The 25,819-nt window shown below is 42.0% G+C and overlaps 1 protein-coding gene across 1 annotated transcript; it reads left to right on the plus strand.

Moving 5' to 3' along the window:
• Window positions 1-212: 212 nt before the first annotated feature.
• ptpdc1a (protein tyrosine phosphatase domain containing 1a) lies at window positions 213-24,028 on the plus strand. The gene is made up of 10 exons (XM_085353707.1): window positions 213-398; window positions 5,205-5,300; window positions 8,038-8,209; window positions 8,602-8,682; window positions 8,803-8,921; window positions 18,587-18,724; window positions 18,816-19,915; window positions 20,909-21,094; window positions 23,611-23,721; window positions 23,803-24,028. Exons 2-10 carry the CDS (start codon window positions 5,213-5,215, stop codon window positions 23,914-23,916), a joined length of 2,109 nt encoding a protein of 702 aa, XP_085209833.1. The 5' UTR covers window positions 213-398; window positions 5,205-5,212; the 3' UTR covers window positions 23,917-24,028.
• Window positions 24,029-25,819: the final 1,791 nt, after the last annotated feature.

The raw sequence follows: 25,819 nt of genomic DNA on the forward strand, positions 1-25,819 counted from the left end.
TCACAGGTGAAATTCTTTACAGCTTTACATCGGTTGTACAGTTCCATTGTTTTGTTTTGTTTTTTAAATTCTATCGCAATAGAGCCCAAATGCCTTTGTTTTTACTTTGGGGACAGTGGCTCTGTAGCTTCTGGATAAACAAACTACCAGACTACAAAATGCAAATTGAGGGGTGCTCGTGGTCACGTGACGCAATTGGACCGTTCCCCATGACCAACGTGTCAGGTTGCTAAGTTAGCTAGTAAGCTAGCTGCACTTAGCTGACCAAATGATGTGGCTCGAAGAAGAAGATGCCGCTTTGCGACGTGCCAGCGATAAGACTGTTAGCTGGAAGAGATGAATCGACTATGTCAAAAATTGTAAAGACAGCTACGTACTCGGACGACAGGCAAACAACGGTAAGCTGGGCCTTTTCTAGTCACTGTGCTGGCTTCAGCTAATACAGCAGAGTAAGCTAATCAGCTAGCGGTAAGTCCTCATCTTGCAGCATCAGCACCACCGGGCCAGCGTTACCCAACTCTCCGGAGTCCGTCCTGGCCAAAACAACAGTGTGTCTCACACAAATTCTGATACATGTAAGATAGTGCTTGTGATGTTTAAGCCAATCGCATCGTTCATAACTATAATATTAATGTAACCATTAAGAGCCAAGCGTTAATTGTTAACGCTGATAGCGGGACCGAGGAAATCGGAGCTATAACCTCAGCAACCGCTGACAGCATGCTGTTTGTACGGGGACAAATCTGCGTTTTATATCAGGGTGCTAACAGCAATGGGGGCAGGAGGTAGATGATGAGCTCAGCAGGTCAGCGTAAAGATTCTCTTGAAAGCTTAGGAAGGCAGCATGTTCACGTTGGTGTGGAAAAAAAGAAACTTGTCAGTGTGCTGCTATGTTTGCTCAGACGGTTATTATTATTACAGAATGTAGTTCTCTGTTTAAATGTGCTCACTCCGGTAAATCTTTCTTCATTTTAATGCCAGGCTCATCTAATAGCCGGTATTTCTTCAGTGTTAAAAGAGTGAAATGTATGTTGTTATCAGGAGGTGGAGTAGGTGGTGGTTCAGTCCTTGGCTCCCCCAGTCTGCATGCCAAATATCCTTGGGCAAGATACTAACCCCAAGTTGCTCTGTGATGCATCTATCGGAGTATGAATGTATGTGAATGTTAGCTAGAAAGCACTTAAGTTGTTTTAAGTTAACTGTTACTTTAGGAGTGTTTGCATTCATAAATAATAATAAAAAAAATAGAGCTTTTGAAAAGGTTTCCCGGTTTCTTCTTTTTCCTTACCTACATTTTACATATAAACCATCTCAGCAGGAGGAAAAGGAAAAGTTTCACATGTTAAAATATAAATGGTCATTCAAAATCTAGCGATAGGTCTGGGTCGCTAAAGAATGACATCTGGTCCAGATCTGGAACAATGTCTGCCTACTCTAGAGTTGGCCTGTGCTCTAAAGTAACGTCTGTGACTAAAATTAATAAATGATAATAATAATGATTCATAATAATCCTTAAAACAGATAGTACAGCAGCACTTAAGTTGAGGCTACAAAAATTGCAAACTGGATAATAGCAAACCATCGATTTGCTCTGCTCATATACTTTATTGAAGATCTTTTTCTAAATCTGTGCCACATAATGGTTCATTCCTGTGAACAACTTTATAACAAGCACATTGTATTTCAGCAGCGTGGTATTGAGCTGTAATTTCATGCATGATATGGTCCATCCTATCACAGCTGACAGGGTAAAATGCAGGTTACACCCTTGCCAGTCAGTCGCGTGGCTAACAGATGGGCAGCCATTCACACTCACACCTACAGACAGTTTCAAATCACCAGTTAGCCTACATTATAATGCCAAAAGTATTCGCTTGTCTGCCTTCACACAGATATGAGCTTGACTGCCATCCCACTCTTAATCCATAGGGTTTAATATGATGTTGGTCCGCCCATTGCAGCTATAACAGCTGGTAAGGCAATCCTTACCAGAAGAGTTGAAGCTGTGTTTACGTGTGGGAATTTGTAACCATTCTTCCCGAAGCACATTTGTGAGGTCTGACAGTGATTTTGGATGAGAAAGTCACCTCTGTAGTTCATGCCAAAGGTGTCCTGTCGGGTTGAAGTAGGGCTCTGTGCAGGCCAGTTCAGTTGTTCCACACCAAACTAACTTATCATGTCTTTATGGCCCTTGTTTTGTTCACTGGTGCACAGTAATGTTGGAACAAGAAGGAGCCATTCCCAAACTGTTCTCACAAATATCATCCAAAATTTCTTGCTATAGCATTAATAGATTATTTTCACTAGAACGAAGCTGAGCTCAACTTCTGAAAAACAACCCCACACCGTAATCCCCCTTCCTAACTTAACACTTGGCACAATGCTGTCAGACAAGTACTGTTCTCCTGGCAACCATCAAATCCAGATTCATCCATTGAATTTGTTACTCCAGAGAAAGCATCTCCACTCTTCTAGAGTCCAGTGGTGGCTTGGTGTACACCACAGCATCTGATGCTTTGCATTGGTTGGTGATGTAAAGCATGGATGCAGCTGCTCAGCCATGGAAGCCTATTCCATGAAGCGCTCTAAGCACTGTTCTCGAGCTAATCTGAAGGCCACATAAAGTTTGGAGGTCTTAGGTGTATTGACTCAGCAGAAGGCTGTGGACCTGTGCACACTATGTGACTCAGCATCTGCTAACCCCACGCTGTGATTTTACATGGCCTACTACTTTGTGGCTGAGTTGTTGTCATTCCCAGTCACTTCCATAATGCCAATAACAGCTGACTGTAGACTATTTAGTAGTGAGGAAATTTCAAAGCTGGTTCATCCTGTCACAGTACCGTGCTGAAGTTCACTGAGCTCATGAGAGTGACATATTCTTTCACAGATGTTTGTAGAAGCAGCCTGCATGCATAGATGCTTGATTTTATGCGCCTGTGGACATGGAAGTGATTGGAACACCTAAATTTAGGTGATTTAGGTTGAGTGAATACATTTCACAATATAGTGTAGCATGCTTGTCCTTGGACTGTGAGAGGAAGCAGGAGACAACCCAACATGCATGGAGAGCACACTCAAACTTCACATTTAAACTAGGATCTCAGCACAGCGACGAGAGAGAGGGGGCCAGGCTATGCAACCGGATTTGTTAATCACCAGTTGTTAGCCAGCGCACTAGAAAAGACGAATATATGAACGGAGACACAGAGTTGTGCTATATTCTTATGGAGGCTGTTTACTCTGCTGGCTGACTTGTTTCCAGATTAGTCACATTACCGTAACTGAAACATGGTGTGAGGAAAACCATTTAATGGGCCATATTTCTTTATTAGCACTCAGTGGAAGCGACTGTCACATCCCACACTCATTAGCTGGTAACGCTCAGCTTTCACACACTGGGTCATGTCCACCAACACACCAGCTTCCCAGAGGAGCTTATGGATACGGCACAAATGCGTGAGGCGTTTTGGCTGATTTGTGTCTAATACTCTGTTGAGTGAAGAGATTTATTCACAGTGGCTTCGTTAGATCAGTTTCACATAACTGTTAATATTTGATACACATGCGTCACGTTGGTCATGAAGAACAGCTTCTCACTCACCAGCTTGTTATCGAGAGCTTCCTATAAACAAAGCCAAGCAGTGTCAGGCTCCAGCCCAGCAGAGTCTTGAACTGATTGGATAGGCTACCTATCCAAAACACAGGCTGAAGGTGGAAGCACTTCAGCCTGTGTCATACTGAAAAGACAGGCTATAACTTTACACTGTCAATTATTCAGAGACGTTAGGAGTCTCAACAATAGTGTCCTAAACGTGGAATGCTTTCAAATGTGTTTAAAAAAAAAAAAAAAAACAACCCTGAAGGGATTGAAATCTCTTAAATGACAGAAGCGGCTGCCTGAATGTTTACTCTTCCTGTTTGCAGTACTAGTCAAATACTTATTTTTAGGCCTCACAAACACAGACTGCTGGATGCACCAGAGTTTTTACACTTTCAGTCTGCCTGTAGGGTGCATGTGTATTTGGTACTAGACATGAGTCGACGTGTTCACAAAGAATTGGTGGATGCATGAGTCTTGCGCTCAGTGACTGATAGAACTGTAAGACTGGTTAGATCACTCCTCAGTACCTTGTGATTTATTTTGCTGGAAAAATAAGAGCAAAATTTTCAGCATTCTGAAAAAACAGACAGGTTAGAATGATTTGAACATTTTGTTGGTGCACATTATGTTCACGAGATTGCTTGCTATTTTTTATTATGTGTTCAAAGCTGAGCTTGTGTTTTACAGCTTAGCACAGACTTGGTTGTTATCGTGCAGCCATCATTAGTACACACTTGTTGAGCTATTCACTCTTCTTTTATATAGATAGATAGATAGATAGATAGGTGTGTGTGTTTGTGTGGCAAAAAAGCAGGCCATTAAGGCCATTAGTAAATCTGGCCTGCAGCCTCGTTGCTCTTTGATTAAGCTCTCTGCATTAACTTCAGGGAGGAAGGAAAAGTCAAAGGTCAGGGAATCATTTGCCCATCAAAAAGTCAGCATGTGCGATACAGTGACCCTGCTCAATTTTTGATGGGTCTCACTGAGGCAGACAGCCTGAAAGGTGCAGAGTTTCACTCCTCCAGCAGTAGTTAGCACACGATGTTGAAGGCCTATTAGAGCTCTGGGTGTAACGTGAGAGATGGTTGGTCCCCAAAGTTAAATCGACACTCTGGAAGATTGGTGTGGCACAACTGTGATATCAGGCTACATGTTCAAGTAAGGTATTGGTGCTCTGAAAGAGGATGTGGTCACCTGAATAATTGATAAATGTGTCATCAGTCTTGTAAAACAGGAGAAATCGGAACTTATTGAAGTGGATTTGGAACAAATTATCATGCAGCGATTTTACTGCGTGCTCATCTTGTAGTCTTTGTGATTCTCATACTTTGTAATGCAGCAGCTGCTGCTGTTGTCCCCAGGCTGTATGCACCTGCTCCCAGAGGTGCAGTGGTCAGACCAACACACAATCTGCTGACACGGTGGCTCAGTTTGCACATTTCCCTCTCTCCCCTGGGCTCTCCTGCCAGGCAACGCTCTTATATCTCATCCGTGTGCACACCTTGTCACTGTTTGTGTTATCGGCACGAGAAAAGCTCCTGCTATGTTTTTTTTTCTCCTCCCACCTGCGTTTGACACAATGTTTATTCCCACCTTTCAGCCCGTGCCATGGCAGCAGGTGTCAGCATACTGAGTGACCTGCCTAACTCCATCGGTGGAGCCCGCAGTGGAGAGACCAGCACAGAGATGGAGGCAGGTAGGAGAGCTCTGCACCACACAAACAACACAGGAACAACACCTGCTTTTTATTTGGCAAGGAGATGGCACAGGACTGAGTTAGGAGTGAATTTCACATCTGGTTGGGTTTTCTTTAATGTAGGTTTACGGAGCATCAAGATAATCCTTATTTTATTCTCAGCTCTTATACGCAAAACAGATGAATGAAAATGTGTGTGGTGTACTGTATGTAACAGGTGGATGAAATGAGAGTGTGTTGTCTGACTATTCCAAAACTTGTTGAATGATTAGAGAGCCACTCAATTCATAATTGTCGATTCAAAGGTCACTTTGAGTTTCAAAAAACAAATATGGTGGTCGAAAACCTATGTTGGAGTCCAAAATCAGAGGCTGATGTAATGGTGGCTGGTTCCATCTTTTTAATACTGTCACTGTTGATAATGGGTTGGGAGTATGTAGAGGCAAATATATTGGGAAGTGAAGTTACGTTCCTGTCTCATTGTGTGTCAAATTGTGAGTTTACAAGCCTGGGGATTTTCACAGTGTGTACCAGCAATCTTTTTTCCAATATACACTATGTGAAGTAAAGTACTGGACAAGCAACAGGTTACATCTACAGGAGCTGCTCTGCCGTGGAAACCCACGCCATGAAGCTCCCAACATGCTGATGTTAATGCCAGAGGAGGTTTGGAACTTTGCATTTACTGAGTGTTGGCAACTTTCATGCACTATGCACCTCAGCACTTGGTGAGACTACTCTTTAAACTTTACGGGATTTTTCCCTGCAAAGTTGAGCAGCTGTGGGTCGTAAACAATTAAATCCTGCAATAAAACCACTTGGAACCCCTAGAAGAGAAGACATTTCACAGACTGACTTGTTCCAACTGTGACATCCTTTTTATGCTACTGTGCTTGAATTTGGTTTATTCTAAAGAGCTCACTATTCTTCCACAGATGTTTGTAAAGACAGACTGCATGCCTAGGTGTTTGATTTCACACACCTGTGGTACTGGGACTGTGGGCCAAACTCTTGTCCATGTCATGTAAGTTTGTGGTGTGTGATTTCTAAACTCAGTGAGTAAGGAGGCAGTGTTAGTAATGTCAGGGCTGCAGATGTGCAGACCCCAAATCATCATCAGATTTATAACACGTGTTACCTGGAGAGGTACGTTTTCACTGAGCCAAGAAAGAAGAAGAAAGTTATATAGGGTCCGAGTGAGAAGGCACAAGACAGACAGCTTTCCAAAGCGATTCCACTGCTGTGACAACCGTTTAATAAATATCTAAAAAGTGATGCGCAGGCTGAAAAAACAGAGGTTCCTAATAGTGAATCACTAACTCAATCACTCAAGTTAAAAGTCTAATTCTCCAGTATCCATATGATAGTACCAAGAAATATAAATGCAATTTATATATTGATTAATATGAATGTTTGTCTGAATGTTTTTGGCTTTCTGTGATAGTTTTAGTACTGTCAGATGTCTGCCTGGTTGCACTGACTGAAAGACTGTAAGACAGACTGATCTGTGAAATATTACAGTAGGAAGTATGAAGGTGGCAGATTTTCAGCCGGTGTTGTTGAGGCTCTGTCCCTTGCAGCTAGTGAAAGCAGCTCTCACTTTTTTGTCAGCCAGCCGTCCTGCTGCTCCCATACACTCACAGAGCCCACAGTATCACTTCACCTTTTGGATGCAGTTTAGTGGTAGACTAGCTGATGAACTGTAGCGCAGCCTTCAACCACAGCTTGTTGTCTTCATTTTAACCAGTGCATTCACGTTGTTACAGCAGTTGAGTTTGTGTTTGATTTGTTGATGCAAAGACATAATTGCTCTTGTATGTGTGTTACATGTGTGTTATATATATATATACAAGAGACATGCATGTATATGTCTCTTGCATTGCTTTAGATTAATATAATGTGGGAAATATGATTCGGGCCAATAACAAGGATTTCATTTAAGCTATCCTGTGTATAATTGACGATTACATTACGTTAATATGAATAGGAACTCACCTGGCTCTCCAGTACAGTTTTCTGCTGAATATATTTGGATCCAGTGCACTTGGTTAATAATGATCCAATCAAAAGCAGAAAAAGGTGTGCCATTGTACCTGCTGACCAGTGCCGTGTGTTCGTGGCTACTGTAGATGTACAGCTTTAAAAACCAAACAAGTGTGACATTTTACAAGCAGCCTGCCTGCCTCAGATCTGTGACATGGTGTGTGTGCGCACTGTGTGAGAACAACATAAGCCCCTGTCCCACCTCCCACTGACGACTTTGGAGATGGTTGTCATGGTGACACTTCAAATGCTACTGATGAACTGATCAGCAATGGGCGATTGTTGAGCCATGATTCATCATGGGCACAGAAGTGCTGAGCCAGGAGCCTTTGTTAGCACAGAGGCGCTGGCTGTGGTGTGCAGGCAGCAGCACTATAGGATGCAGCAGCATCAAGCACGCCGCTCCTTCGCCGGTGAGATGTTGGCCAGAGTGAAGTGGCATGACCGCAGGCGCTCTGCCTCGGACATCCTGCTGAGGGTTCTGCAGCGGCAGTGCAGATCTGCCCTGGAGTTCCTCTCCTCCTCCTCCTCCCACACGGTCATGGTGGCTGTCAGCATGAACCAGCCTCAGTCCGTCACCCAGTGCAAGACCAGCAGATGTAACCACACTGAAGAAAATGAGAAATGTTGCAATTTCTATGATATCTTCTTCTGCAAATGAAGAATTTCCTTATGTTTCTTTTTGTACCATTAGCCAATACAAGGGTCCCTACTGCAAAGTACACCAAGATGGGTGAGACCCTGAGGCATGTCATCCCCGGTCACATGCAGTGCTCCATGGCCTGTGGAGGGAAAGCCTGCAAATATGAGAACCCCTCTCGCTGGAGTGATGAGGAGCAAGCCATCAAGGGACTCTACTCATCCTGGTATGTCGATATCTTAGAGTGTCCATGTAGTTTAAAGTGGGCAGATGTACAGATGTACTGTTCCTCTAGTGGAATGTTAAATAGCCGCATTTAATAGCCATATTAAATGGCCATTAACATGGCCACAATTTCAAATAATGAGGGCAGTGTATGTTTAAGTAAACCCTGTGAGGGTTGTCATCTCAGCCACACAGCTCTGACTCTTAGCAGGGCAACCAATCAAAAGGAAGTAGAGTTAAAGGGAGAAGAAGCTAAAACAACTTGTGTCAGGCATAGAATAAAGTGAGGGACTGCACCAAACGTTCAGTATTAGATACTGAATAGTTTTTAGTATTGATATTGACCATCTTGCTGTTTTTACTTGTTCAACCTTTCATCTTCTCTTATTACAGGATTACTGACAACTTGCTAGCTATGGCAAGGCCTTCCACTGAGATCATAGAGAAATATAACATAATTGAACAATTTCAAAGGTCCATTCTATTTCTTTCACATCTCATTTAAAATGAACATCGTTATAAACAGAAGAACTGTGAGACATAGAACAGCTCTGTGTGTCTGTGTTGACTTGTTTTGTGGACTGCTGTGCTCAGGTGTGGTTTGAAAACCGTTATTAACCTGCAGCGACCTGGAGAACATGCCAGCTGTGGAAACCCACTGGAGCAAGAGAGCGGCTTCACTTACCGACCTGAAACTTTCATGGAGGCAGGCAGTAAGTTCTCATATCTACTTATTGCTTATACACTGAACTGCCCCAAACATGGCCAAAAACGGTGTGCACGAGTAGTTGTGTGACTAGGTAATACCCTTTTATAATCATGGTGGAATAGCTTGTTTGACGGCCTCATTTCTAAAACTCTTAATGTCCACCACACTTAACTTTGCAGCTGGGCTTCATTCATGAGGTTAGCAAGGTTTGGCTAAACAAGTTGCAAATATAAATTCCATTCCTTCAGCAGATAATGTATAGTTCAGTTAAAACATGTGCAAAAAAACTGTACAAAAGCACAAAAAAAGAACAATTACAGTTATTCACTGTTATCATACAACACTGTGAAAAATTCTTATGCCACCCCTCATTCCTCTGTGCTCTGCTTCCACGTAACCAGACATTCTTTGTCAAGTTTTTTAAGCAGTCTTGAGCAATTATTGTATAGTTTTTTTTTTTAATGTGCTAAGCACATGTGCACCTTTATAGAGCTGTTGTAATCTTGTTATACTGTGTATAATGACAATGAAGGCTTTCAGTTCAGTTCAATTCAATTCAGTAGTCGACCAGACCTACTGAAGGTCTTTTAAAGACTTTTCAATTTCCGTCCAGTGCTTGTACCTAGGGCTGGGCCATATTATACCGTTCACAATAAATGACAATAAAGTTTCTGATTCTGAAAAAAAAAAAAAAAAAAAAAAAAATGATCGGGGACCATTCTTAATTTCGTTGTTCTCATGACAATGACAATAAAGTTTCAGGCGACTGTCCCACTCTGCCTGAAGTCCTCCACCATAGTCCCCTTGCCTAAGAAGCCCCACATCACCGGCCTGAATGACTACAGACCGGTGGCACTCACCCCAGTGGTAATGAAATGCTTTGAGAAGCTGGTCCGCAGACACATCACAGCAGCCCTGCCCCGCAGCCTGGATCCACACCAGTTTGCCTACAGAGCAAACCGGTCCACGGAAGACGCTGTAGCCACAGCACTCCATGCTGCATTAACTCACCTGGAAGAGCATGGTAGCTATGTGCGGATGCTCTTCGTGGATTACTGCTCAGCTTTTAACACCATCCTTCCACACAAACTGGTGGCCAAGCTACAAGACCTGGGGCTTCCATACAGCACCTGCATGTGGATCAATAGCTTCCTCTCGGGCCGTAGACAGAGAGTCAGAGTTGGCCATCACACATCCTCAGCCCTGAGTCTCAGCACTGGCTCACCCCAGGGCTGTGTGCTCAGTCCACTGCTCTACTCTCTCTACACACACGACTGCACTCCTCGCCACCACAGCAACATCTTTGTGAAATTTGCAGATGACACCACAGTGGTGGGGCTCATTTCCAAGGAAGACGAGTCTACGTACAGAGACGAGGTGGAGCAGCTGACGTCATGGTGTAAGGCCAATAACCTCCTCCTCAACACTTCAAAAACCAAAGAACTCATAATAGACTTCAGAAGGAAAAAGGCAGAGATCCAACCACTATTCATAAATGGGGACTGTGTAGAAAGGGTGGCAAGCTTCCGCTTCCTGGGAGTCAATATAGAGGAGAACCTTTCCTGGAGTGTGAACACCTCCGAGCTGCTGAAAAAGGCCCAACAGAGACTGTACTTCCTGAGAATTCTCAGGAGGAATAACATCACACAGAGACTGCTGGTGTCCTTCTACAGAGCCACCATTGAGAGTGTTCTAACTTACTGCATATGCATCTGGTACACTAGCTGCACAGGGGCTCAGAGGAAAGCACTCCAAGGGATCATTAACACCGCCCAAAAGATCACTGGCTGCCCTCTCCCCACACTGGAAGTTCTACACAATGCCCACTGTTTTAAAAAGGCCCAAAACATCATAAAAGACACCTCACATCCTGGCCACTCCCTGTTCGAACTGTTGCCCTCAGGCAGACGGTACAGGGCAATCAGAGCAAGGACTAATAGACTCAAACACAGCTGTTATCCAACTGCAATAACACATCTGAATACTACAAAAAAAATGTCCATCACGCCACTCTTGTGTTAATCTATGCACGGTCTGAAGCATGTGTGTGGGAATGTATGTGAATGTTTTACTGTTATATCTTATTAGTATTTTAAGTATTCTATCTATTTTATTTATTGAATTTTATTGTTTTATTTATATTTTGATATTGCTAGGGATGATGCAATGATCGGGGACCATTCTTAATTTCGTTGTTCTCATGACAATGACAATAAAGTTTCTGATTCTGATAATGTTAGGCAACGATAGGAAAATGAAATATCGCGATAGAATATGAGTAAAACGCGCATGCGCAGTGCCTTTGTTTTCATACGCACATGGCCGATTGTTGAGTGAAACAGATGAACCAGAATTGGTTTGTAAAAATGGTGCAACTTCAGTGATGTGGAACTGGTTTGGTGTTTGTCCGTCAGATACACAACAAAGCACATTTTTTTGCAGAACATGCAAGCGGCCGTCGTTATTGTCGTATTTGTCGGACTAAGATGCTCTTAAATCTGGGAGTAATCTGGGTCCTAAACTCCGTATGCAACACTGCAGCATCACTTAGAGTTAAAAACTGTCTAAATTCTTTCATCTTTAATAAAACGATCAGCATTGCTGCTTTACCAGGGGTAACTATGAAGTTTAACTTCCAGGCATCCATGAAAACATAATTTATTACATTTAACGGAGTTAGAAGTTAGCAGGAAGCTAGCGGAAGTTAGCTCGCTAGTTTCGCTAGTTACCTAAACATGATATAGCATGTTCTGACTGAGAGATTTCTGAAAAAATTCAAACGTACAGCTCTGCTATCACTTCCAACATAAATGAAGATAGGAAACTAAACAGCAGTGACGTTTGTAGGGTTACTGAAGTTGGGCTAGTTGGTATATAATGATGTGCTACGTGATCGCTAGCGACACAGCTATGTTAGCATAACATAAACAGTGAAGCTGGAGGACGAACACTAACACTTTTCCACTTATAAAAGTTAACGTGAAGGTTCCTCATGGTTAGAGACAAATGCAATCGCATGGCAGGATGCTGTAAACGGACCAAACTTCAGTCAGGAGAACAACTGAGATAATCCATCCACAATACGAGGTTAGTCATTAATATACTGCAACAACATGGGAATAGAGCAGCTGCCAGAGAATTCAACATTAATGAATCAATGGTACAGAAGTGGAGGAAGCAAGAAGAAGGAGTTTAATAAAGTTTGATTTATCTGACTGTTTTGTTTCGCTTAATGTGCCTTATAATCCTGTGCACCTTATTGTCCGAAAAATACGTGCTGCACACTGCAGTTTAATGTTGCAAAGCACCTCTTTTTAACTTCAGTGGATATTATACATGGTTATGCTCAGGATATGTCAGCCCATTTCTACTGGAAATGCCTTTTGGTTAAACTTTTAGCAAGGAATTTGCATTTGCACTGTTACATTTTTATAAAGCTTTAATGTACATAAAAACCAGCTTCTTAAGTGAAAATAAATGGAAGGTTGTCTTTTTGCGCTAGTAATGTTGTGGAGTTGTATTTTGTCTCGCATCAATTATATCGTCAGTTATATCGTTATCACAAATTTTCAAATATATATCGTGATAAATATTTTTGGCCATATCGCCCTGCTCTACTTGTACTTCATCATTTATTTGTTAAGCCACTCAACACTGACTTATGAACGTTAACTTTGTATTATTGTACGGGCTTTACCTTACAATATAAAGCACCTTAAGGCAACTGTTGTTGTGATTTGGTGCTACATTATATAAATAAAATTGAATTGAGTTGAATCAATTTTTCAAGCATAAAAAGCCCCCAAACTCAAGGGATGTGTGTTGTGTCTACACATATAAGACAACTTGGCAAAGAAATAATCTTTTTTAAACTTTAATGTTTAGGTACATTGTTACTAGTCTGAAAAATTTCAAAGGTATTATGTTTGACGTCATCAGATAGGATTTTACAACCAACAAATTGCTTCCCAAAGAGTGACTGGCTGAAAACTTGGCATATCTCAGCATAGTGTGCAGTGTGTCCTTACATTTTATTTAAGAAACTGGATAAGTGGAGGACAAAAGAGAACATGTCAGGCCTAAAAGAAATATGTATACAGCAGATGAACAGTGTGTGAGAGTCATGCCTTTAAACAATAGGAAAAAATCTAGAAACCTGAGAGATTGGTCTGTTCGCAAAAGACCCAAAAGAACTGACCTCAGTGGAATGGTAGCCATGTTTTTTTTTTTTCAAGAAGTCATTTTATGGAATGGCACAAGTTGAGGTTAAAACATGCCAAAAATGGAAATCTTTGTTTGAAATGATTGTCACCAGACAGAGGAGGTCAGGACGAAGGTATAACAATGATTATCTACAGCCATCTAAAGCACGGTGGAGGCTCAGTCATGGTTTTGGGGCTGCAATTTAGCCTGTGGTGTTGGGGATCAAAATGAATGTAGAAGACTACAGTCATATTTTGATCCACCATGCAAAAGTGTCTGATTGGCAACAGCTTTATTTTTCAACATGACAGTGATTCCAAAGACCTGCCAATGCAGTAAAAGCGTAACTGGATAGAAAAACACACAGCGGATTACTATCAGTGGTGGATTGGCCCGATGTGTTAAAGGCCTTTCAAGCTCAGAATTGTTCAGACTTTGTTTTTGCCTTTGGGCTGCAACGATTCTTCGAGTAATTTGAATGATTCCATTATAAAAAAACCTCGACACAAGGTCTGTGCTTTCATGTGTTGTTTAGTGCACGGCTCTGTAGCGTGTTGATGTGTTAGACGGTGTAAACGCCAGTGTTTTATTAGCTAAAAACAGACCTGCAATACAAACGTATTTAGGAGCAGCGTGTGGGCAAGAAGTCTGACATGAAGTTAGGGGTGGGCGGTATAAACGGTATACGGTAGAAACGATATGAATTTGGCCAATGGTAGAGATTTTGACACTATCACGATAGCGCATGTTGATGGTGACATCAAGCTTCGCCTTTTTCGGTCAAAAGCATCGCAGCAGCAGCTGCAAACAATATCATCTGCAAATTATGCCGTGCGAAGGTAATAGCGATGAGACGAAACACGTTTTGGAATATGAGAAAAGCCAAAAACTGCACTTCCTCTTCTCTCGCAGCTTCTCTATTCCCACGTTGTTGCAGTATATTAATGACTAACTGGATTTCTCAGTTGTTCTCTTGACTGAAGTTTGATCCATTTACAGCATCCTGCCATGCAATTGCATTTGTCCCATCGGGAACCCTCACGTTAACTTTCATCGAGTGGAAAAAAGTTAGTGTTCATCCTCCAGCTTCACTGTGGTTATATTATGCTAACATAGCTGTGTAGCTAGTGAATTTAGACAGTTTTTAAATCTCAGTGATGCCACAGTGTTCGTTTGACTTTGGGACCTGAAGCGTACGGAGTTTTGGACCCAGATTCCTCCGCAAGGCTCCTGACTATGGTAGCCATAATGCTCCGACAATCCATCAAGCGGTGTGGCTTTGTAGCTTACCAAAATCGTATTTTGAGCGTCGTGTACCACATAAAATGAGTTTGAAGGTCAGTAAGCACAACCAGAATTCATAAATAAGGCGCACTGTCGATTTTTGAGAAAATTAAAGGATTTTAACTGCGCCTTATAGTGCGGAAAATATGGTATACACAAGAAAAGAATATATCGAGATATATATTGTTACCGCACATGTTTCAGATTATACTGCGATATGGATTTTAGGCCATATCCCCCCCCCCCCCCCCCACGTTAAGCCCACTCAGGGCCCAGTTTGAAACAAAGACACAAAGGCAGCAGTGACGATGACGCTGGCACAGTTTACACAAGAGTGAAGAGGCGGAGCGGTTACTGAGACGGTTTGTTTTTTTTATGATGTTGTACGCAGTCAAACAATTTCTAGAATGGAAGCCAAAGAGAAGTTAATTCTGGAAGACCTTTTTATTAATAAGACAAAAGTATTTCTTATCTGATTAATTGATAGATTACTCGATAACTAAAATTATTGTTAGCTGCAGCCCTAATAAATAAATATATACTGTATTTCAATATGATACTAATACTGTTTGTTCTCATTTTAATAAGTTGCTGCACCTTCAAGGGGTGGCTCAAGACGTGGTAAATGGACTGGTTCTTAATTAGAGCTTTTATCGCCCATTTGCACTTTTTTCTGTATAAGTGCTTTCAGTCTAACATTCACAGTCCAACGGATGCATCGAAGAGCAGCTTGGCGTTAGTGTCTAGCCCAAGGATATTTGGCATGCAGACTGGAGCAGAAAGGAATTGAACCACCAACCTTCTGATTAGTAGGTGACCTGTCCTGCCTCCTGAGCTGCAGTGTTCAGATAGACTATTGCAACATTACACTGTTATTGTGTCACTGACAGCTTAATATACTCCTGGTTCTGTTTAAACTGTCCGTCTTTTAAAGAGCTGTTTCTCATACACCACTGACGTGTGTATCAGTAGCTTTTTGATTGGATCCTTCTGGAAGTGGCCCTAACAGCAGATTTACTTGGCACCAACAGCTATTGAAAACGTTGTGAGGATGTAGAATGAAAAGTGACAGATGTGGGGTTTTTCTTAATGAATCAATGGTTCGGCCCTGATTAGGTAGATTTGTAGATTCTTAAGAGGGGAGACCATTCTTAACATAGAAGATCATGTGACCAGATAGTAATAATGGAAAAAGTATACATTTAGTTTTCTTGAGCCTGAGTTATGGTACAAGGTATGCAGTTAGTGGAGCAGGTGACAGGCTAAGGTAGATTTAACATTTCCCTCAGTACCATCTGTGTTGTGTTTTGCCTACATGCAGTCCCTAGTAACCAAGTAATTGCAGGGGGATTGATTTCATTCCTCCTTCTTCCTAATAGGCTCTCCTGGGATTCTGACAATGTCACCTCATCAAAACGTGCATTTTGCGTACCCCAATGTTTTATTTGACAGTCTGTAAAAAGTCTCAAGTCTAAACACTTGGCTTTAATCTTAATATTGGTCTTTGTCGTGCAACGTTTTTCACTCCTTGAGAAGCAAATCTTATGAAAAGTGCCAAAGCAACAATCGTGTGAGTCTGTTAATCACCTGATCACGTATCATGTTAACATTTTCCCTTTGTGTCAAAGATCTTTACAGAGATGTTGGAAGTGGCGGCTGTAAACTAGTCTTTGAGGTGTGTTTCTAAAATGATTGATAGTTCCTGTATTTTGTATAGAAAATATGCATCATTCAGTGTAAGACTAAGGCTCCTTTATGTGTTTTGAATCGCTTTTCAGCAACAACTAGTTCAAGTTCAACAAGTTATTAAAAATCCACCAAGCTTTAATCAGTGGTTTATATTTAACCAAATAATAATGGAAGGAGAGCCTTTCCATAGAATGGATTGATCCTCTAACAACACATTATTCTGGGAGTTGAATTTAAATGGTAGCAGTAAGTATATTTTCGAGGAAACACAGTTTTATCTTGGGGTAATAAAATGTGCTTAATGTATTACAAAACTGTATTACGCTGTCAATATTTATCTAACAAAACCCAAGCACAAAAGCTGAAGCAGTGGTTGACAAACTTGAGTACACCATGAATCAGTAGCTTAGAAACACCTTTACCAACAGTAATAGTTTCGTGTAGGGCTTCATTAGTCTTTCATGTCTTTTTTTTTTTTTTTAGCTCACTTTTCTTTACAACATTGCTTCAGTTCATTGTGGTTTGCAGGCATTGCTTTATATGTGGCTTTCTTCATGTCTTATTGCAGCGTCTCAATTGGGTTCTGGTGTGGACTTTGACTGGGCCATTGCAACACTTGAATTCTCGGGACACAGTCTAAAACGCTGATATACAGAGCAGTTCATAATTGGTTCAATGCCTTCAAGATGCCCATGTCTTGTGGTTGCAAAATCAGCTCAAGTGATTGAAGTTTGTGCCAAACATGTTTATGGTCAAACATGTCCACTCAAGACATTTCCTGAAAAAGGTGTCAAAACTATTACAGCATTCCGCTTTTAGAGTTTACGCTTCAACCCAGGTAGCTCTGGAGGAATGTTAGGGGAAAATCACGCTCTGCTTTGGTGCAGAAAATGCAACAATGACTGAGGAAGTTATTCAGAACTAATTATATTCATCCTAAACACAAGTAACAAAATAATTTATTCATCTAAAAAATAATTTCTATAATACATTGCTGTTTATAACACTTACAATCTTATTCATGCACAAGATTGATTTATTCCAAGTTACTTCAAGTTGTATGTTTTACAACTCTATTATTGAACCTGGCTGACTGCGCCAGTCACACTAGACTGGAGACCAGTTGGTAAATACTTGGGAACCACTAGTTGTAAGAGAAAAATTTCTGTTTCTCGAGCAGTTGACAGTTGCTGGCAGTTGCTGGGAAATGGATTGTTGAAGTCCCATTCACACAAACCTGAAGACCAGGCTGTGACCCCTCTGATAACCAACAGTTGCTAGGGTGTGTATTCTGTGAATGGTGCCTGGAGGTTGCTGGAAGAGGTTTACAGTGCTGGATCTTGTTTTCCGATAATTTGAATGGAAGATGCCTACTACCTTGCAAACACTCACAAACTACCAAGTGGTAGTGTGAGTGTAGCACAAACTGGAAATGGCGACCATTCAACTTCAAAGTAAAATATGCACCTTTTAAAATGTATTTGTTGCAGTGGTGCAATACTTTACTTTGAAGGTGAACATTCTCTGTTTTTTGTTTGTCATACTGTTTCACTACTGCTCGGAGAGAAAATTGCATTTGCAGACAAGTCAGTGGCTTTGTTGCGACTCATGGTGACGACAGTAGTCTGCTAGCAACCAAAGCAATCACAAGGTTTTTGGTGCAGTACCTACTAGGAAGTCCAGGAAACCTCCAGCAACCACTTAAGAACCAGTCAGAGAATTCACATTTAGATTAGATTAGATTAGATAGAACTTTATTAATCCCTCGGGTGGGTTCCTCTGGGAAATTCGATTTCCAAAAAAGCACAGCACCGACAGAAGTTAGAGTTACAGAATATTATATATATATATATATACACACACACACACACACACACACACACACACACACACACACACACACACACACACACACACAGAGAGACAATATAAATAAAATATACGAAGGGGATAAATAGAATAAATAGGAATAAAAATAAAAATACAAGTGAATTGCACATTTCAAGTATTGAGTCTATTGCACCGTTGACTATTTACAAAAGTATTGCACAAAAGGTATTGCACAGTGAGGTGAAGAGGCACTACAGCTTATTTCTTCCTGGAGACCAGAAATTGCCAGGGGATTGCTGGCTAATCTCTAGGCCTGTGGGACTGAGACCTTGTTTAATTAGCAAGCTAGTTTTGGAGGGAAAGAAAAAACAAGTAAAACTACCACCAACTTGTCATTGCTGCTCTTGTTTATTAGATTATCTTAACTGATTTAGGGTGCAATGTTTGCATCTCTCGGCTGGTCTGGGAACACCTTGGTGTTGCTCCGGACAAGCTAGAGGAGGTGAGTGGGGAGAGGGAGGTCTGGGCTTCTCTGCTTAGGCTGGTGCCCCCGTGACCTGGCTCCGGATAAGCAGAAGAAGATGGATGGATGTTTGTGACCATGTACTGCACAAACAATTAAAAACTCCTTTTGATTCTAATCTCTGGCTTTTTATCTTTCAGTATATTATTACAATTTTGGATGGAAAGATTATGGTGTGGCATCTCTGACTACAATCCTTGACATGGTAAAAGTCATGTCATTTGCTGTCCAAGAAGGGAAGATGGCTGTCCACTGCCATGCTGGCCTTGGAAGAACAGGTTTGCAACACGAGCAGTCTGGAATCGCTCAAATCTGCATTTGTACTTTATAAATATATCAGTTTTTTAATTTGTATTTTGCATCATTCAGGTGTGTTGTTGGCTTGTTATTTGGTCTTTACAACTCGTATGAACGCTGACCAAGCCATCCTGTTTGTGCGAGCCAAAAGACCCAACTCCATCCAAACCAGAGGCCAGCTTCTCTGTGTCAGGGAGTTTGCCCAGTTCCTTGTTCCTCTTCGAAGTGTCTTCTCCTGCGCTGAACCCAAAGCAGGTGCTGTTACTTTGTCCCAGTATCTCACCCGTCAACGACACCTGCTACATGGCTACGAGGCTCGGCAGATGAAGAACGTGCCAAAGATTGTCCAGCTGGTGTGCAGGCTGCTAATTGACATCGCAGCCAACAGACAGGTGGTGATTGAGGAGGAATGGTTGGAGATTCCCGACCTCACGGCTGAGGTAGAGAAGACGGTGTCCCAGCAGGCCCTTCAACAGCTTGGGAAGGAAATGAAAGGGAAAGGGATTCCCCTTCTATGTAGTTCATCCCATCCTCTTAGTCCAGCACTGATACAGCCTAGACTTGCTAACGATCAGCCTCTAATTAGTGACAATGAGCTTGACCCCTTGTGGAGGCAGCAGAATGGAGAGAGCCCCCAGCGATCTTCTCTGTGCGAAAACAGGAGCTACAGCGATTCTGTTCTTCACAAGCTGGGGCAATGCCAGCATCCTTTAGGAAATCTGAAGAACAACCAACCAATCAACTGCCTGATCAAACATTCCTTGTCTCACAGCAGCCTTACTGCCTGTAACCCTTCCAGATTTTGCAACCTCTCTACTCAGAACATTTTTAAGAACAATCAGAACTCCAGTATAGAAACAAAGGAAGACCTTGGATCTCCCATTTTAAAAAGACCGCTCCGTGAAGGCCATCAGAGTTTGCCTTTAGATTTCTCTGAGGACAGTAGAAGATCCCACTGCAATGCCACACTGCCTGCCTTAGCAGTCAAGAGCAAACTGGTAGCTGGTAAGGAGAATGTGTCAATGGGTGGAAGTGCAGATGACTTCTCAGAGGTTCCTTTCATCACCCTCCAGTCTGAGTTCTCACCAGAGAGCAGGTGCCTCGTGGTGGCAAAAGCTCTGGCCCTGGAACTGACAGACAAGGATCTCACCTCCAAGGTGTCAGTGTGGCAGGTGAGCCCCACCTAACTTGTGCAGGGACTATTACACTTACTTTCCAGCCAGATTTCCAACCTGCTTAACCAGATTTTCTAAACATTACAATCTCAAATTGTAAATTGCACCACCTTAAGTGCAACTTTGGACTGTCTCATAGTCGATACGCTCTCCGGCTAAATTCTTACTTTTCATGCAATTGCTAGAAAAGCTATCTATGACTCTTCATAAGGGAAGGATGATAGATTAGCAACCTTCCAGGATTAGCCTGTTATTTTTAGCAGCGGGAGGAAGAGAGTACCTTTGACCAATAGGGTTTTGAAAAGAGTGCTCTGTCTTTACAGCTTTGGGCTTACCCATCTTTGTGTTGACTGCTAGGTCTACTGTGTGACCTCAAACCATAATTGTTTTTAATGACATCCACAGCTTGTTGCTTTGTGTTTGAACAGAGGTCATGCTAGGATTAGCCAAAACAGTGATAATACATACATGTGACCGACTAGATTCCAGGACCTCGAGGCACCAGTGCTAACCATTGTACTGTGCTGCTCTAATTTTGTCATGCTAGCAAACAGGAACTTCCATTCATGTGATTTTTGTCAGTAATAATGTTAGCAAGCAAGATAAAGGTAGCTAGCTAGGTATAGCTTAGATGTGCTCCCAGAATCTAGCTAATAAACTAAATTAAAAATGGGCAGCTCAGTTAAATAATCAGATTAAGATCACAGTGGTATTTGCTCCATGTGTAGTTTTAGTGTGTTAGCAGACCTACCAGTTTTAGCTTACATTTGCCAAAAAAAGACAGCTCTGGGTCTCATGTATCATAGATTGTCTTGCAGTGTATTTAGAATCACACTGTCGTTACCATAGGAGATGCGTGTTGAGTTAATCTAGTTCTCATTTTTTTTATAAAAAAAACTGTTGTACATAGTTTAACTTGAACCTGGAACTGTGTTCTTACTGGCACTTCATTTCAGTCATTTCATTGTCAGTCTGTTTTGTGTTGTGCAGATGGAGCTGAACTCCAGAGAGGGAACATGGGAGAGGCTGTGCAAGGAGAGAGACCCTCTGGTCCTATCTAGTCTGATGTGGTCATGGGTGGAGCAGCTTAAGGATCCAGTCATCAGCAGTGAGGATATAAAAGCCCTCACTGAAAGGAATGTAAACCCACAGAACGCCCTCGATTCACTGGAAAAGGTAGACTGTGTCAAATATCTTCCAAGCATTGCTGTCTAAACCAAACAGGGATAGCAGACTTTGTTAAACAGCTGAATGACGTGAAAGGTTGCACTGCATATTAAAAGAAAATATTTCTTTTAACTTTGAAAAATCAAAGCTACTGTAGTGAAATGTACACAAGAAAACATGGAGCATGAAATTGGCTTAATTAGTTTTTTTAATGTCTTGAAATCCCAACAAAGAAAGTTCTGAATTGGTTTTAAAAAAGTTTGTAAAAAAAATGGCCCAGTCTGTTAATGGAACTATTGTCCTTCTGTTCAAGACCCTTTGACTCAGTAATGGGCTTGAAGAATTAGTCCCATGATGCCTTTAATTAAGCTGATAATGTAATTTTGCTTAACATCAATACTAGATATTCAAAAAAGTCTGCAGTAAGGCTCAGGAGTAGTATTTGACTTCCACTGGGTGGTGTATGTCAATAAGTCAGTAAGTGAGGAGGACAATGAAAATGTATTGTTTGTCTAACTTGTTTAAATTGTGAGGCTGTTTGGAACAAGTGTAACTCAAGTTATTTTGTTATAGCTACAATTATAGCTACAATTTACAGATGTCCCCTAAACCCATCACATGTAAGCAATCGTTAAGTTGTTGCTCTCAAATGGCGACACCTACAAAAACAGTGCCAAATTAGTTCATCTTAACTTGCATTCATAAAACTACTTAACTACAAACACGGTTGAAGCTACTGGAATTTCACTCACAAAAGTGAAGCACAAACTAATCTGATCATAGTATTTTTCAGATAACTGCATTGGACGTGCTCCACGAGGCACCAACAACACAAACAAAGTTGTGTCTCCCTGTTTGCTGAGTCTTGAACTTTCGGTCACTTCCCCGAGTCGTGACCATAGGTGAAGGATGGGGCGCAGATCATCAAGTAAATCGAGAGCTTCACTTTTAGACTCTCTTTTCACCACGACAGACCGGTGCAGCGTCCGCACCACTGCAGCCGCAGCACCAGTTCTTCTATCGATCTCCTCTTCCCTTCCCTCTCACTCGTGAACAAGACCCTGAGGAAACTTAAACTCCTCGACTTGGGGCATTAACTTGTCCCTGACCCAGAGTGAGCACTCCCCACTTTTCCATCTGAGGACCATTGCCTCAAGCTTGGAGGTGCTGATTCTCATTCCTGCCACTTCACACCCGGCTGTGAACCACTCCAGTGTGAGTAGGAGGTCATCCTTCTAGAACCACATCGTCTGCGAAAAGCAGAGACAAATTTCTGAGACCACCTAAGTGGAAACATTCTGCCACGAGGCTATGCATAGAAATTCTGTCCATAAAAATTAGTAACGGAATCAGTGACAAAGGGCAGCCCTGGCAGAGTCTAACCCCCAGCCAGTCCGACTTATTACCAGTGTTCTGACAAACCATCCTACTTTGGCAAAATGTCCTACCGTAAGTAGTTTATGCACATTTGTGCTGTCACAGAGTAATTCCAGCACCAGTTTAAGTAGGTATGACGGTTTGCCACTTAACTTTGCTCATCAGATTATGCTTGTAGCTCATTTTCATACAGCCAGGATGGTTTGCCACTTCATTTTACCCGTTAAAGTATGCTTGTAGGTGACATTCACAAAGGTAGCATGGTTTGGCACTTAATTTTACCCGTCAGAGTATTTTTCTAGCTGATATTCACAAAGGTAGGACGGTTCGCCACTTAATTTCATGTTGTGCGCATGCGCTGAAACAACGGGTAGGATGGTTTGCCAGGTTGATGGATTTCCAGAACACCGGCTGTGTGAACCAAGATCTTGCCATGGTTGTTTAACGACCGTGACAACGGGCCAGACACCCCATACTCCTGAAGAAGAATACTCCACAGAATACTCTGAGGGACATAGTTGAACACCTCGAAGTCCACAAAATACATGTAGACTGGCGCCGGTTTAGCTCAGTTGGATGAGCAGGTGACCATATGCCGCATGGATGAGAGCGGCCGATCTGGGTTTGAGTCTGACCCGTGGCCCTTTGCCGCATGTCTTCCACTATCTCTTTCCTGTCAGTCTTCACTTTATCTGTCTAATAAAGCCAGAAAGAGGCCAAATAAAAAGGATGTTAAAATGCCATTAAATAGCAAATTTAGAGGCCGTTTTAAAAAACCAGGGTTGACATCTATGGATAGTTTCCACCTTAGTAACAAGATGGTGGGTTTTTTATAACTCACCATTCATAGGATGCTTCATCTCAGCTAGTTCAGTTACTGAACAGGGCCGCTCCACTATATTATAGTCTCTAATGGAATAAACGGACTGGTAAGGTCATTGCAGGGAATAATTGGGTATTAGCAGATATGTGTGTCTGTACATTGCACTTGGTTTTTGGATGTAGCTTGCTAACCAATCTTGCTAAGATTCAGATTCATCCCTCGCAGATTAGCGACAATTTAACTGCTATCCTGACACACCCAGTGTCTCACCCAGCACTATGTGATCCTGTAATGTGACACAGTATGGTCTCCTTCCTTTTGATAGGGTCACCGGCTCACTTTGCTGTGCATCCTCGACTGTGCTGCTCATCTCCTGCCAGTGCCTAAAGAATTGGAGACCAGTTTTCTTAACCAAACCATTAAAGTGTTTACTAAGGTGAGCTTTAACAAACAGCATGTATTGAACATGTTTACTTAAGTGTTTACTGGGCATGATGCAGTGCAGTTTGCTTTGCAGATGGACCCTGGCTCAGAGGAGAACAAGTCTCTGTATGCAACACTGAAAGCAATCCTGACTCTCATTCTTCACGAGCTGCATGACAAAGCTGTTCAGGAGAATGAAGCCTCCTGATTGGCATTGCCCCAATCAGCCTGCCGAGAAGAAGACTCCCAAACGAGGTTCCACTTTTATTTGTGGGCATTACTGCATTAGAAGCCACCTCTTGCACCCGACGCTGCTGAGATCTGCCAGTCATGTAGTGTTTGAAGCTAAGTGTTTTTTCATTCTGTTTCCTTTGAAGCTTGTAATTGACTCTGAGTACTGCTACTCTGTGTTAATGTGCCACTGTGCTCACTCTGAACGTTTTGTTGGTTACCTGTTCTTTGTCTGAGACTAGATCTTGCTTTATTATCTAACTCATAGCTGTTAGGGACATGATGAAGAAACATTTCATTACATGAATGTAATGTTATTTAAATGTGTGACTCAGCTCTCTGGGTTCTTGGTGGGGAGGGGTTATTTAAACCAAAATATGTTTTACACTGTGCACATGCTGCAATGTGTCTTATTTATTCAGATGTTCTTTTTTGAAATGCACAAGTCGATAGAATTGCTATAACCTGATAAGTTGCTTTGTTGCTGTAGAATGTAAGGCGTTCTCTTAGTGTTAAACTGTGGCTGTTACAGCAGTGCAAACTCACCAGGCCACAGTGCGTTTTCTTTTTCAATCAATTTTATGTACTTAATACTGTTTACCAAAAAAATCCTCCGTGTATTGTTGTGTCATTCATTCATTTGTAAAACATCAATCTGCCTCAACTCCTGCATTTAGCACTCTGCCTCGACTCACATGGCCTCTGTTTGGACTCATTTTGTGTAATTTTGACTCGCGCGTGTGTGTGTGTGTGTGTGTGTGTGTGTGTGGCTATTGACAAAAATCTTCCACCTCATCGCTTATATACGGACAAAATTCAGTGTAGATGCAAGCTGAGGGTGATATACTAATGGTACTGTAGTAATACGAAGAACATGACACGTTGGGCTGTGGAGGATTTTCAACAAGCACTATTTTTTCATTGTTCCAACGGGTTACTTGGAGAAATAAAGATAACTGACTGAGTCTTGTTTGAGTGTTTGTTTGTTTTTTACTGGGGGTGGGTGTTGTGTTCCCCAAATTGCTCCTGGGCTGGTTTTTGACTTACTGGAAGAGGCTGCTGCCTGTGGGGAGTACTTTTACAATGGCAAGTGAGCTTGGTTTTCTAGCAAGAAGTTTCACTGTTTTTCGCTACACCAATAAATAGTTTAATGTTGAGGCTAAACATGTACAACATTTTAAAAAACTATACTATAAATCAGAAAAAAACCCCTCAAAATTAAATTTGTTAGTGGCAAGCAGAAGATCAGTCAGCCTTGACTTAAAGCAAGTGTCGGAGCATCTGGGAGGGTGAGACGTTGTAGGAGTTAAGTAACTCCTAAAGATGGCAGTAATGTAACATTAAGGATTCTACTGTTAAACCCTCGAAGAAGACGTAGCAGCTTCACGAACCACGAAGAAGAAGCAGTCAGAGGGTGGCGGATTCTTTCGACATGGCAGGTAGGTGGGTATAATTTGTTAATTATACATTTTGGATACACATTTCTTAGTAGTTGGGGTAGTATTCTTTCAAGCATACATGTAAAGACTCGGTAGTGCTGCAGAGGCCGCTGCCGCACTTTAGCCTGGCGTTTGCCTTTTGGGACTTCCATGCTGGAACGTGCTGCTAGCTGCTAGCCCGACAGGGTTAGCTAGCCATTAGTAAGGAGTGGTTATTATCGGGCGCAGAATGAAGAGTACGGGGGCGACTGGAGCGCTTCACGCGTCTCTTCTTATTAAGCACTGAGCGGGACTTTACCAGCGAGGGAAATGGGCATATGGGATCTTGTGCTTCTTCTGTTTCTGCTAAACATTAAGCCTCTACACTGGGCAGCTTTGACTGTATTTTAAGAGCAAACACTGGGCAGGGAGCAGTTTCATGTTGGGAAGAGGTACTTCCTT

The sequence above is a fragment of the Diplotaxodon limnothrissa genome, linkage group LG5, assembly GCF_057381915.1.
Source record: "Diplotaxodon limnothrissa isolate DT_005_m linkage group LG5, D_limnothrissa_male_GT1.1, whole genome shotgun sequence".
Taxonomy (NCBI): domain Eukaryota; kingdom Metazoa; phylum Chordata; class Actinopteri; order Cichliformes; family Cichlidae; genus Diplotaxodon; species Diplotaxodon limnothrissa.

Excerpts from the sequence above, each read along its gene's own strand:
- ptpdc1a (XM_085353707.1), top strand. The coding sequence starts at position 5,213 with ATGGCAGCAGGTGTCAGCATACTGAGTGACCTGCCTAACTCCATCGGT. Across the intron at positions 8,210-8,601 it reads AAGGGACTCTACTCATCCTG|GATTACTGACAACTTGCTAG; the intron begins GTATGTCGATAT and ends CTCTTATTACAG. Across the intron at positions 8,922-18,586 it reads AACTTTCATGGAGGCAGGCA|TATATTATTACAATTTTGGA; the intron begins GTAAGTTCTCAT and ends TTTATCTTTCAG.